Source organism: Delphinus delphis, chromosome 11, assembly GCF_949987515.2.
Source record: "Delphinus delphis chromosome 11, mDelDel1.2, whole genome shotgun sequence".
In the NCBI taxonomy this organism is placed as follows: domain Eukaryota; kingdom Metazoa; phylum Chordata; class Mammalia; order Artiodactyla; family Delphinidae; genus Delphinus; species Delphinus delphis.
Genome location: NC_082693.1, coordinates 82275233 through 82289786, shown reverse-complemented (window position 1 = coordinate 82289786; position 14554 = coordinate 82275233). Strand labels below are relative to the sequence as shown.

Below are 14554 nucleotides of genomic sequence, written 5' to 3'. Positions count from 1 at the left end.
ACGAGAACCATAAGCTCCAGGACCAGAGCCCAGAGGAGGATCCTGTGATTTAAAGGAAGGAAAGATTTCATGCTTAATACCTGGGCCAAAAGACCAAATAATGGGAGGCTGCCCATGGGATGCACTGTAACTGGATAGAGTTTGCTGCTTGGAACTCCTGCTCTCTAGAGAAGAGTTTAACTGATCTGTTCAACCGGATGAAAGTGACAAGACGGAGGATGGGATTTCATATACCAGAAAATGAGGGGCCATGAATAAAGGCTAAGAAGTCTCTCTTCCTTGTCCTTGGGTGGTGGCAGGGAGTAACATTTCCCATAATATATGGAGAGGGTTAGTCTTTGAGCAGCTAGTATGAGCATCTTTATAAGAACTTGCTTGTGAAAATGGGCTTTGATCAATGTATTTTAGGTAAAAGGCAGAGCCCAGATTTTTGCCCAAGAGGAAGCAACTCTGTAGAAAAGAGAGTTGATGCTGACTGGGGGCTTTGGGGAAAATTGTCAAGATGAACCCCTCAGGCTTGCATTGGGTATAGGAGGGACTATGGCATGAGGAAAAATGTTGATAGAATTTTATTAATTTGTTGGCTGAATGATTTCTGTTGTAAACCCTCTTCACCATTTCCTCTTTCAAATCTTTGGTAAAATTTATGTGCTTGATTAATATTTTATCAAGCCTATTTTCTTTGTGGGAGAATGAGTATAAAAGCTGAGTCTTACTTTGATTTTAGCACTGATTGAAACTTTCTTTGTCTGTCCGGGCTGATCTAACAGAATACCATGGACCAAGTGGCTTATAAACAACAGAAATGTATTTCTCACGGTTTGGGAAGCTGGGAAGTCCAAGATCAAGGTGCTGGCAGATTCAGTGTCTGCTGAGGGCCCACTTCCTGGTTCATACAACCGTCTTCTTGTACCCTTACATGGTGGAAGGGGAAAGGGAGCTCTCTGTGATCTCTTATATGAGGACACTAAACCCATTCATTAGGGATCTACCTTCATGACCTAATCACCTCTCCAAAACCCCACCACCAAATAACATCACACTGGGGACTAGGTTTCAACATGAATTTTGGGAGGACACAAAGATTGCCTACAACAAACTCAGACTACGTGTGGATATGGCCAATATTGAGTTAGCCTCCATTTAGTCACTCTGGGTCTACCATGCTCTTTCTTAAGAGTCCCTGGGGAAGGAAGGGCACCAGGAGGGGACAAAAGAAAAGGGGAGACTGGGAATGCTGGACACAATGCAGAGTACTAACCATTATACGATCATGGCAGTGCTGCAAATCTTTTTTTAATTAATTAATTTTATTTTTGGCTGTGTTGGGTCTTTGTTGTTGCGCTCGGGCTTTCCCTAGTTGTGGTGAACAGGGGCTATACTTCATTGAGGTACATGGGCTCCTCCTTGCGGTGGCTTCTGTGGTTGCGGAGCATGGGCTCTAGGCGCACAGGCTTCAGTAGTTTTGGCTCGCAAGCTCAGTAGTTGCAGCACAGGGGCTTAGTTGCTCCACGGCATGTGGGATCTTCCTGGACCAGGTCTTGAACCTGTGTCCCCTGCATTGGCAGGTGGATTCTTAACCACTACACCACTCAGCGAAGTCCCAGTGCTGAAAATCTAATAGGGCAAGCTCCAAGGAGCTCTTGACCTGCTGGCCAGGCCCACTTGGTCTGGACTGAAGATGGCCCATATAGTCCATGAAGCTCTCTTGTTTCATGGTATTACAGATGGCATATGCATAAACCTGCCAAGCAGCAAGTAAGAGACAAAGGGTTTCTTCCCAGGGTTTCTTATGGAATGTTAAGGATAAACCATAGCTCCCAAGAAAGACTGCCTAAATCCTGGCTCCTCTCTAGGGTTTATTATTTGCTAGCCTCCATCTTTTATCAAAGTCTTTCTTTTCTTTTTTTTTTTTTGCCTCCAACTGTTCCAATCTGGTTTAGCTGGGCTAGTTCAAGAAAAGATCATGGCCAAAGTTTGGGCAGAGACGTAACAGTGCAGGAGCACCTCCCTGTGGCTGAGTGGCAGGAGAGCAAGAAACTTTAGCTCCTGGATCTACCCAAAGCAAGAGAGAAATGCAAGCAAATGATTTGTGGGAAGTGTAACTTTGGAGTTTATAAGTGGCATTTTCCCTAGACCATCGTGTCTTTAGCACCGCAGGGTTACAGACCATGAGGTCTGAAGTGCAGAAAAAAGATAGGTTCAGAATAGCCACTAAAGTATTTACTTTTTGATTTTTATGTATTTATTTTATAGAAATACAGTTGATTTACAATACCAGTTTCCGATGTACAATATTATATTAGTTTTAGGTGTACTACATAGTGATTCAATATTTTTCTAGATTATGCTCTATTCAAAGCTATTATAAAATATTGGCTATATTCCCTGTGCTGTACATTACATCCTTGTTATCTTATTTATTTTATACATAGTAGTCTGTACCTTTTAAAACTCCACCCCTATCTTGCCCCCTCCCTCCTTCCTTCCCGCCACTGATAACTAATTTGTTCTCTATATCTTTAAGTCTGTTTCTATTTTGTTATATTCGTTTCAATTTTTAGATTCCACATATAAATGATAACATACAGTATTTGTCTTTCTCTCCCTGACTTATTTCACTAAGCATAATACCCTCCAGGTCCATCCATGTTGTTGCAAATGACAAAATTTCACTCTTTTTTTATGGCTGTGTAGTACTCAATTGTGTTTATATACCACGTCTTCTTTATCCATTCATCTGTGGTGGACACTTAGGTTGCCTTCCATATCTTGGCTATTATAAACAATGCTGCTATGGGAGTTCCCTGGTAGTCTAGTGGTTAGGATTCTGCGCTTTCACTGCAGAGGCCTGGGTTCAATCCCTGGTCGGGGAACTGAGATCCCGCAAGCTGTGCAGTGTGGCCAAAAAAAAATGCAGCTGTGAACACTGGGGTGCATATATCTTTTCAAATTAGTGTTTTCATTTTCTTTGGATGTATACCCAGGAGTGGAATTGCTGGATCATATGGTAGTTCTAGTTTTAGTCACTGAAATTTTTAAAGCCATGAATGTAATTTAGCAGGAACACTATCACAGGCAATCATTTTTTGTTTTGTTGCTAAAGCTGTTGGATACATGTTAGAATGATTTTTTTTTTGTCTGAGTGTATGACAGGAAAATAATGTTTAAATCAATATGTAAATCAAAGCATCTCCACTAGCATTATTAATCTAGAAGGAAGTATTACATAGACAATAGTAAAAGGAAGGACATTTAGTCTATATTTTCAAATGGGACTTGATCTTTAAAGTTGTTCACTGGCAAAATTTTTCACCAAGTTAGTATAGATTATATGCTACTTCATAAAAGATAGCAATAATGAAGTTTGGGTTTTTTGTTTTGTTTTTCAGTATCTGTTTTCAGAGAAAAATCCTAAAACTTGTAGGGATTTCTGATGCCAGAAAATTTTGATATATAAGAGTATATTTAGCAATCAGGGTGACTTAGATCATGGTAAGTGGCATATGTATAATTATAATTTGCATTCCAGTTATTTAAACTGAGATATCCTTGATCAGGTTGAACACACTGTGAGTAGAAGATCTCTTCTTCCAAGAAATAAGATGGAGACAGTCTTTGGAGAATGGCCTCACTGAATTGATAAGTTAACTTTCTCCGGATTTTGATGACTTCCCCAGTCCTTCCATAATTCCTCAGTGCTCTGGCCATTTTCTGGTAAGTCATGGTCTTCCGATTGCCTTTTCTTTTCCCCCAAAGTTGGGCAAGTTTTTCTTTGTTTTTTGATACAAACTGAAAGATGCCTTTGGTTTGATCTATCCATTGAATACAAGATGCCATCTCGGGATTACACAGGGATTCATGAAGGTATTCAAACAGTCGGAGCTTCTTCCTGCCTAAAATAGAGGAAAACAATGTCATACTTCACCATGGCTCTACACAAGGAACATCCTCGGGAAGGGTTTGTTGACTGACTACACAATTCAAAGTTGCATTGGGACTGGTTTTCTTCCTACTCACCCCTTAGAATGCATTTATGGTATCATTTTATGGGACTTGAAAATCAAGGGTCTATTTGGCCTACTGCAGTTTCAACTGAACCTTTCTTTGTTAGGAAAGTTGTCCAAAATTTTGTACCGTCCTTCACTGGAGAAGGGAAGCATGGCATCTCTCTACTCGAGTCTCCCATTTGTCACGTGGTCTTTTGTCACAGTTAAATCTTGACTTCTAATTTTATGTTGTATGTTAAACTGTCTACAGAACAACAAGACTGAGCAAAATGGACTGCAAAGTTCAGTGGTTTTAAGGAGAAGTCTCAAAAGCCATTTCCAAAAGACAACTCATTTGAAGGGCCTTTATTCAAATAAGTTAAGTCAAATGAGGTAAGGAAGGTGAATGTATTTTGCAAAATGTAAAACAGTGTGCAAATACAAATGAAATCAGTAACAGACATGTAAAAATGCTAACTCTGGTTCTGCATAACTACTCGAAAAAATAAAGAAGAGAAAAAAACCAGAGTCGAAATGCCAAAATATCTTCATGACATTTTGACATTATTAGTGAGCAATGACAGTGAGCATTGTGGTATTTTTTCATTGCAGTGAAATAAGATGGTACTGCCAGAGTTTTTAATCTCTTTTAGGAGCACAGCCCTTTATATTTCAGAATAACTAGAAAGGAAATTTTGGGAAGATTTGTTGCTATGGTTTTTGCTTGTTTGGTGGATTGGAGAACAAAGGTGACAACCGGTTTTGTGACTTCTGAATTGGCCTGTAAACACCATGTCCCACCAGATCTGTCAGTAGCTAAAAGCTCCACAGCCAAATTCCATTTTCCCCTTGAGAAAGTAGAATAGTGGATTCTCAAACTGCTTTAAACAGTCTCTGGGGTGTAATACTCATGCATCTGTCATCATTCATCCAAAAACCTCAAAGGTTTTTACAAAGATTATCTTTTGCGTTATATTATCTTGAGTTTATGAATTGAGAAATGAAAGGGACTTACCAAAAAATACATCATGAATTAAAGTCACAGCCTTAAAGAAGTTCTGTGGCTCTCACCCAGTGGTCAAATCAATTATAATGGATTCTCATCTTTAAAAGTTTGTTTTTCAATTTTGAAAAAAATGTTTAAGTTTTTACTTTTTGAAACTAAAAGTATTATATGATAAAAAATTCAAACAGAAGCACAAACGGAAAGTAAAAACTCCAATCTATCCTACATATTTCTAGAAAATAATTTGTTTTGCCTATATAAACATATGCGTATCCTTTAAAAATTAAAAATGGTATCACAGTATTTTGTACTTTTTCCAGTGAATAATATATCTTAAATAAAATCATAGAACAATACAGAGATTAGCTATAGATAGAGGAAATACTAAACTGTTGACAAAGGTTACTTGTGGGGCATAGCATGGGAAGGAAGAACATTTTTTCACTTGTTCTTTACATACTTCTGAATCAGTTGAATTCTTAATAATGAGCATTATTACTTTTGAATTATGGAATTAAAAAGGATTAAAACAAAAACCAAAATGTATTTAGAGCTCTTTCTGTTTCAATACTTAAAGTATGCCTTTTTCTCTTTAATAACTATATATGTTCTATTTTTATGCATGTACTTTTTTTCTCTCAATAATGAATTCCCGAATTATTTTGAAATTTCATTGTTTTAAATGTATCACTATTTCAGGTGGAAGACTAAGCTCTAAAAACAGAAAATGGTAAATGATACATTCCCTAATGGCGAAGATCCACAGCCGAAAACATCAGTGAAAAGATACAGGCGCCACACCCTGGATTTAGTAACTAGTTGGTTTGTTTGTTTAAAAAAAAAATAGGTGACAGAGGTAGAAGTGTTATCGGCCTCATATTAAATTACTACCATTATTTAATATTCAATAGTAATTTTCAGTAGATTTACTTTGCTTATGTGATTTTATACATTATTCCTTGCTGGATTAGAATATTACTGCATAGTTAGACTTTTACAATTCTAGGATACAGTAGACTGTTTTATAAGAACAAAACTAGTTATCTCAAAAAATATTCATTTAAAATAATTTTAAGTATGGACAGCTACATGTAAAAGAATGAAATTAGAAGATTTTTCCACACATTTACAAAAATAAACTCAAAATGGACTAAAGACCTAAATGTAAGACCAGAAACCATAAAACTCCTAGAAGGAAACAAAGCACTAGGCAGAACCTCTTTGACAAAAATTGTAGCAATATTCTTTTTGATCTGTCTCCTAAGGCAAAGGAAACAAGAGCAAAAATAAACAAATGGGACCTAATTAAACTTAAAAGCTTTTGCACAGCAAAGGAAACCATCAACAAGACAAAAGGGCAACCTACTGAATGGGAGAAAATATTTGCAAATGACATGACCAAAAAATGGTTAATATCAAAAATATGTAAATAGCTCGTGCAACTCAATATCAAAAAACAAACAACCCAATTAAAAAATTGGCAGAAGACCTGAATAGACATTTTCCCAAAGACGTACAGATGACCAACAGGCACATGCAAATCTGTGCGATGTTTATGCTCAACATCGCTGAAGATTCAGAAATGCAAATCAAAACCACAATGAGATATCACCTCATACCTGTCGGAATGGCTATAATTTAAAAAAAAGTCACAAATAACAAACGTTGGCAAGGATGTGGAGAAAAAGGAGCACTTGTACACTGTTGATAGGAATATAAATTGATAGAGCCACTGTGGAAAACAGTGGGGAGATTCCTCAAAAAACTAAAAATAGAGCTATCAGGGACCTCCCTGGCGGTCCAGTGGTTAAGACTCTGCATTTCCAATGCAGGGGGCTTGGGTTCAATCCCTTGTTGGGGAGCTAAGATCCCACGTGCCGCGTTGCACGGCCAAAAAAAGCAAAAAAGAACTACCATATGACCCAGCAATTCCACTCTTGGGTATATAGCCAAAGAAAATGAAAACACTAATTTGAAAAGTTACATGCTTTCCAATGTTCATAGCAGCATTATTTATAATAGCCAAGATATGGATGCAACCTAAGTGTCCATAAACAGATGAATGGATAAAGAAGATGTATATATACATACAATGGAATATTATCCATTAAAAAAAGAATAAAATCTTGCCATTTACAACGAAGTGGATGGGCCTAGAAGGTTATTATGCTAAGTGAAATAAGTCAGACAGAGAAAGACAAATACTGTATGTTATCTCTTATATATGGAATCTAAAAAATAAACAAAAAAATTTAAAAATTAACAAATGAATGTAACAGAATAGAAACAGACTCACAGATATAGGGAACAAACTAGTGGTTGCCAGTGGGGAGAGGGAAGGAGGGAGGAGCAAGATAGATTGGGGTACAAACTACTATGTATAAAAGAAATAAGTTACAAGGATATACTATGCAGCACAGGAAATATAGCCAATATTTTATAATAAAAATGCAGTACAAGCTATAAAAATTTTGAATCACTATGTTGTAAACCTGGAACTAATAATATAAATCAACTATACCTCAATTAAAAAATAAAAAATAAAATAAATTTTTAAAAAAATAATAATTTTAAGTAGCTATGATAAGGGATCATTTTTTAAATTACACTATAAAATTGGGATGCATCTTATATGTCTTTGTATATCGGAGGTAATTTACTATCACAAACAACATTGCAAGGAACATCCTAATACATATATATGCACACACATGCATCTAAGGTATTTGGGGAAATATCCATAGTGCCAGACTATGAGCCTAATGCTTTACATGGATCTTCTCACTTAATTTTTATAGCAATCTTACAATGTCTGTACAATTATTATTATTTGTTTGGTTGTTTTTGAATAAGGAGACTGTGGTACAGAAGGTTAAGTAAGTGATTTGGGCAGGGTCACATAATCAACCCAGAGTTCACACTATATAACTCACACTAAGTGAGTTATATAGTCACTAAGAGTCAAAAGATATGAACATTTAAAATTTTGGTAGGTATTGCTAAATTGCCTTACAAAACTTTGTAAAAATTTATACTCTCTTTAATAATGCACGTGAATGTGTGTGGCCCACATCTTAGCCAACAGAGGCCATTATCCTACTTTAACACTTTGCCTACCTGTTAGATGAGATCATCTTCATTTATGAAATCAAGATTTCAAATTTATGAAATAAAGTTATGATGGAACTTGGAAAACTTAATAGAGATGATTAAGTTTGTGGAGAACTTAATAGAGATGATTTCTATCCTGAGGGCTTCACAGTTGAAATAAGACTGCTAAAATAGTTTACGGAAAAGTTCCCCCTTCTATACCTAAAATGTATATACCTTATTCCTTTTTTATTGAAGTATAGTTGATGTACAATATTATATAAGTTACAGGTTTACAATATAATGATTCACAATTTTTAAAGGTTATATGCCATTTAAAGCTATTCTAAAATAATGGCTATATTCTCTGTGTTGTAGAATATAGCCTTGTAGCTTATTTTATACATAATACCTCTTAATCCCCTACTCCTATACTGCCCCTCCCCGCAATGGTAATCACTCGTTTGTTCTCCATATCTTACACCTTATTCTTGAATACAGATTTATTTGACTGAAGTGACACTTTGCACCTTTACAACATCTCTATGAAGCTATAGGAAAGCTCACCCAAGATAAACAGCTTGGAGTAGTTTGTCTGTCAGAGTTAAATTACTCTCAACTGTGAGAAGAGAATATTTTGCAAATCAATTCCAAACTCAGATATGAAATTCCCTTAAAGCTGCTTTGATGAAGATTTGACTCTTTTACCTATGCGAGGAGTAATGGATCCACATACCTTTTCCTCCCTTTTGCTGGAGAAGAGTAGGTTGCACCAGCTGGTTTTCAGGGATGTTCTGCAGAGACTGATGAATATTTCCTTCAAAATAGAGGTCCGCAGCACTGTTCTATATAAATAATGTATCAGGATGTTAAGTGGGACTTCCCGTGTGGCCCCCAATTGGTGGCCAAAGTCAAAAGCTGAGGGCAAAAAGAGTGTTCAGCATCTCTGGAATTCTGAAAATCCCTACCTTCAACTGCTGTCTCCCAGGGCAGAGCTAGCATCAAACCCATATATGGAGAGGGCCAAGGGACAGAGGGTAATCTGAGGCTTTGTGAGGAGTTCTGTATCTTCCCCTCCCTATGAGAAAGGAGAGTGGGTTGCTTCCTCCTTTCCCCTAAAAATGCCCAGCAAGAAAGATCCAAAAGAATCATTAGTAGAAACTGAGGCGCCAGCAAAAAGGGAAGATGGGCTTCCATTCCTGAGCTGGATGCCCATCTGGCAAGAGAAGATAAGAGGAGAAAGATGGCAGCTGAGGGAGGACAGAGGCAAGAGAGGCAGGAAGAAGCAGCCTGAGTTCCTACCATTACATATGGCAAGGAAATGTGGGCCTCCATGGGTTAACTAGACATGGTGGTGGAAGGGGGTGGACTTGAGCCCTCCTTATACAGGAGGGCTGCCCAGCAGGTAAGGAGTCCCCACCACAAGAGGCTGTGCAGTGTATGCTGGGGATGGAAGCTGAAGTGGAAATAGGGTAGCCAGATCTAGCAAATAAAAATATTAGGCATCCTATATTTTATAGGTTGCCAGGTTACCTGGCAACCCTAAGGGGAGGTGAGAGAGGTTAAAGTAAAACCCAAACTCCCTCTTTAAAGAAATGTCTTGTTGGAGAGGCCCTGATAGTATAATTTACAGGGACAGAAAAAGGACATTTGACATACTATGGTTGAAGGTAATAACTGAAAAAAAAACTTTAATATTTATACTCTACCACATTAAGACTGCTTGATAAAAGGGACACATCAAGGAAACAATGCAGGTAATTTCCTGGCAGTCAAGTGGTTAGAACTCGGCACATCCACTGCAGGGGGCATGGGTTCCATCCCTGGTCAGGGAACTAAGATCCCACATGCCGCAACATGGCCAAAATAAATAAATAGATAAATAAGAAGAAGAAGAAAGAAAGAACGTAAACAATGTAAAAGAACACATGGAAGGAGAGGTAGATGGTGGGGACACTCCCGTTTGCAGAAGGCTACTAAAATAGAAATGAATTGGTCCAATACACATAGCTAGCTCTGAGCTTGGGAGGGGAAATAGAGCAGGTTAATACAAGATTGTGGGTAAAGCCAGTGCAGGGAACGTTTTAGGGGATCCATAACTTTCCTGCAGCTTTTCGGATGGACTGAGGAGAAGCATTGATGTGAGAACCCTAAAATACCTCCTCTATAGAAATCATTCAAACCCATCTGAAGTCAGATGAAGGACAATGATAAAGCGCAGTTTCCTTCTTGACAGCATTGATGGTCCCCCACACTGACCATCAAATTCACCAAGGGGAAGGCTGGGACAAATAGGAAATTTGCCTGTTACTGAGGGATGCTGGTCCCCTGGTAAAAGTACTCACTATTACTGTTCTCCAATTGTAGACAGGTTCCTCTGTGGGCAGCACACCATAGCTGTTGGAATTTCCTCTGACATGAGAACAGTGGTTGATGAAAGCCAGGTAATTTCTGTAATCTATTTAAAAACAGGGAAAGAAACTGACAAAGTCAAAGTTTATATTTGTGTGTGTGTGTGATGCTTATACATGTTTATATGCTTATATACGTGATTGCTCTTGGCATTTTTATATTGAGATGTTAAATTTATTTAGGATAAAGAACATAGGCAGATCTGTCTCCTAATGCAAAAGAAATAAAAGCAAATTAAACAAATGGGACCTAATTAAACTTAAAAGCTTTTGCACAGCAAAGGAAACCATTGACAAAACAAAGACAACCTATACAATGGGAGAAAATATTTGCAAATGATGTGACTCACAAGGGGGTTAATATCCAAAATATATAAAGAGCTCATATAACTCAATATCAAAAAAATAAACAACCCAATCAAAAAATGGGCAGAAGACCTGAATAGACATTTCTCCAAAGAAGACATACAGATGGCTAATAAGCACATGAAAAGATTCTCAACATTACTAATTATTAGAGAAATGCAAATCAAAACAACAATGAGAAATATCCTCACACAAGTCAAAATGGCTATCATCAAAAAGTCTACAAATAATAAATTCTGGAGAGGATGTGGAGAAAAGGGAACCCTTGTATGCTATTAGTGGGAATGTAAATCGGTGCAGCCACTATGGAAAACAGTATGAAGGGCCCTCAAAAACACAACTACCATATGATTCAGCAATTCCACTCCTGGATATATTCAATATACCTGAAGAAAATGAAAACTAATTCAAAAAGATACATGCATCCCAATGTTCATAGTAGCACTATTTACAGTAGCCAAGACATGGAAGCAACCCAACTGCCCAATCAACAGACAAATGGATAAAGAGGATGTGGTATATATATACACAATGGAATATTAGTCGGCTATATAAAAAAAATGAAATTCTGCAATTTGTGGCAACATGGATGTACTGAGAGAATGTTATGCTTAGCGAAATAAGTCAGACAAAGACAAGTGCTGTATGATATCACTTATATGTGGAATCTAAAAAATAATACAAACAGAAACAGACTCTCAGATATAGATAACAAACTTGGGGGCGCTTCCCTGGTGGCGCAGTGGTTGAGAGTCCGCCTGCCGATGCAGGGGACACGGGTTCGTGCCCCAGTCCGGGAAGATCCCACATGCCACGGAGTGGCTGGGCCCGTGAGCCATGGTCGCTGAGCCTGCGCGTCCAGAGCCTGTGCTCCGCAATGGGAGAGGCCACAGCGGTGAGAGGCCCGCGTACCGCAAACAAACAAACAAACAAAAAAAGAGTCTGCCTGCCAACGGGTTCGAGCCCTGGTCCGGGAAGATCCCACATGCCTCAGAGCAACTAAGCCTGTGTGCCACAATTACTGAGCCTGTGCTCTAGAGCCCGCGAGACACAACTAATGAGCCTGTGTGCTGCAACTACTGAAGCCCGCGTGCCTAGAGCCCGTGCTCCACAAGAAGAGAAGCCACCGCAATGAGAAGCCTGTGCACCACAACCAAGAGTAGCCCCTGCTCGACGCAATTAGAGAAAGCCCATGCACAGCAACAAAGACCCAAGGCAGCCAAAAAATATAAATAAATCAATTTAAACAAAACAAAAACAAACTTGGGGCTACAAAAGGGGAGAGGAAAGCAGAGAGGGACAATTTAGCAGTGTGGGATAAACAAATACAAACTACCAGCAGAAGGGGACTGACATCTTTACCTGAGGAGTACTGAAGATCACCAGTTGAATGTTGCCTCAGTACTTCAAAAGCATCTTCAAATGCCTGACCCAGCTTGTCTTGTTCAACACAAGCCTGTTAGAACAATTGCAGAACTCTGGAGTTAGGAAATTACCAGTAGAACTTAATTTTCCTGATATAAAGGAGGGTTTGTTTCTCAACCACAGCACTATTGACATTTTAGATTGACGAAGACTGTTGCAAAGGGGTTGCCCTGTGCAACGGCAACGGTGCTAAACGGCATCGCTGGTCTCTACCCACTAGATGCCAGTAGCACTCCCACAGTTGTGACAAACAAAAAATGTCTCAGACATAGCCAAATATACCCTGGGGAACAACATCAACCCTGGCTGAGATCCATTGCTCTGTAACATAGTATTTAGAGAGCAACCTCATTCTATAGTATAGTATTCAACATTTTATAAATTTTTAGCAAGGAGTTATATAGCAGGAGACTGATTTGGAAAAAGGGATCAGGGAAATATCTTTAATCAAACAGAATCTGAATCATTATTTAAAAATGAAATGCTCTTAATTTCAAAAGCATGCCTCCAAGACCTAAAATTGAACTGTTTTGCAAACCATTTCATACCCTTATTAATCTAGCCCATATATCTTATTTTCAAAATGGAGGAAGAGTAAAGATTTTTAAATGCCAACTTACCATGCTTCATTAATAAATTGACAATTCTGAAAAAGATTAATATTTAAAAAACAAAATTAAATAGTGTTTCTATTTAATTTGCCTCTGAATTAAAAGACTTTACTTAAAATATTTTCTGAATACACCTTATATAAACCAAAAGTACCGTCTGAATTCTCTTTGATGAGTACAAATTTTCTTTCTACAGAAATTTCCTACAAAAATTTATTTTTGCTTTTCTGTCATCACAAAACTTTTTTTAAATTAATTAATTAATGTATTTATTTTGGCTGCATTGGGTCTTCGCTGCTGTGCGTGGGCTTTCTCTAGTTGCAGAGAACGGGGGCTACTCTTCGTTGTGGTGCACGGGCTTCTCATTGCGATGGCTTCTCTTGTTGCAGAGCACGGGCTCTAGGAGCACAGGCTTCAATAGTTGTGGCTCGCGGGCTCTAGAGAGCAAGGTCAGTAGTTGCGGCGCCATGTGCTTAGTTGCTCCGCGGCATGTGGGATCTTCCTGGACCAGGGCTCGGACCCATGTCCCCTGCATTGGCAGGCGGATTCTTAACCACTGTGCCACCAGGGATGTCCTACAAAACTTCTTAAGTGTTAAATAGCTACATATGTATAACTGAATCACTTTGCTATACATTTGAAACTAGCACAACATTGTAAATTAACTATACTTCAATAAAAAGAGATTAAAAAATAAATAAAATAGCTAGAGTTAATTACACAAACTATTTATATTGATATGAAAATATAGAAATAATTCGAGTATGTTTAAGTATTTTTAAATTCTTTTAAATATTAAAGTATTAAAAAGTTCTGGAAATCAAAATCTTTTTTACCTTAGCATGGCTCTCCATTTATAACAGTGATTTTTTTTTTTTTTTTAAGTTTCTGGTGTCATATGGACTTCTGAGAATCTGGTGAAAGACATGCTTTTTCTCTCATGAATGTGAATTTACATTACAAATAAAACGTACTCTATGAAAACTGTCGGTGGACTTTCTAAAATCCTAGGTTAAGAACTCTGGTCTATAATTTTACATTATTTACATTCTTATCTCTGTAAGTAATGTAGATTTTGTTTTAAATAAGCAATTATCATACTGACCCACATTAAATGTTTTCAAACTTCGTTCTATAGAACTACAGAAAACAAACAAATCCACATAACAAGAAAGAGCGGGTGGTGGGTCCACATTGCTTACCATTTCATTTAGCACATGAAGCAACTCTGTTTATACAAGTTTTTAGCATTTATCCTGCAAACACAATGAGCTTACTCTTTCATATTTAACACTGCATAATATGATTAGATGATATAATCTAATGCTATTATTATACATATCCATAATGTAGCAATACAATATGTCAAACATCGAAATTCTATTCTGCTCTTTGAAATCACTATGTCATTTAAAAGAGAATATGAGAAGAAAAACCATAAAAAAAGGTAACTATGGGAGGTGATGAATGTGTTAACTAATTTTACTGTGGTAATCCTTTCTCAGTGTATATGTATGTCAAATCATCATGTTGTACACCTTAAACTTACACAATGTTATATGTCAATTATATCTCAAGAAAGCTGGAAAAAAATACAGCTTCTCAATGTGGGAGATGTTGAAGAATTTAGCAAAAACTTTAAAAAAAAGAAGAAAA

At 37.5% G+C, this 14554-nt stretch overlaps 1 protein-coding gene across 4 annotated transcripts in view; it reads right to left on the bottom strand.

The window, feature by feature from the left end:
• Positions 1 to 2283: 2283 nt before the first annotated feature.
• Positions 2284 to 14554, bottom strand: part of SPIC (Spi-C transcription factor) — a 50254-nt gene continuing 37983 nt past the window's right edge. For all 4 annotated transcript variants that reach the window (XM_060025463.2, XM_060025462.2, XM_060025464.2 and 1 more), the window contains 5 exons: positions 12908 to 12933; positions 12225 to 12318; positions 10431 to 10543; positions 8822 to 8930; positions 2284 to 3896 (listed from right to left, as the gene is read on the bottom strand). In XM_060025463.2, the coding sequence (XP_059881446.1) occupies positions 3469 to 3896; positions 8822 to 8930; positions 10431 to 10543; positions 12225 to 12318; positions 12908 to 12910 (747 nt within the window). In that variant the 5' untranslated portion in view covers positions 12911 to 12933 and the 3' untranslated portion in view covers positions 2284 to 3468. The remainder of the gene's footprint in view (positions 3897 to 8821; positions 8931 to 10430; positions 10544 to 12224; positions 12319 to 12907; positions 12934 to 14554) is intronic.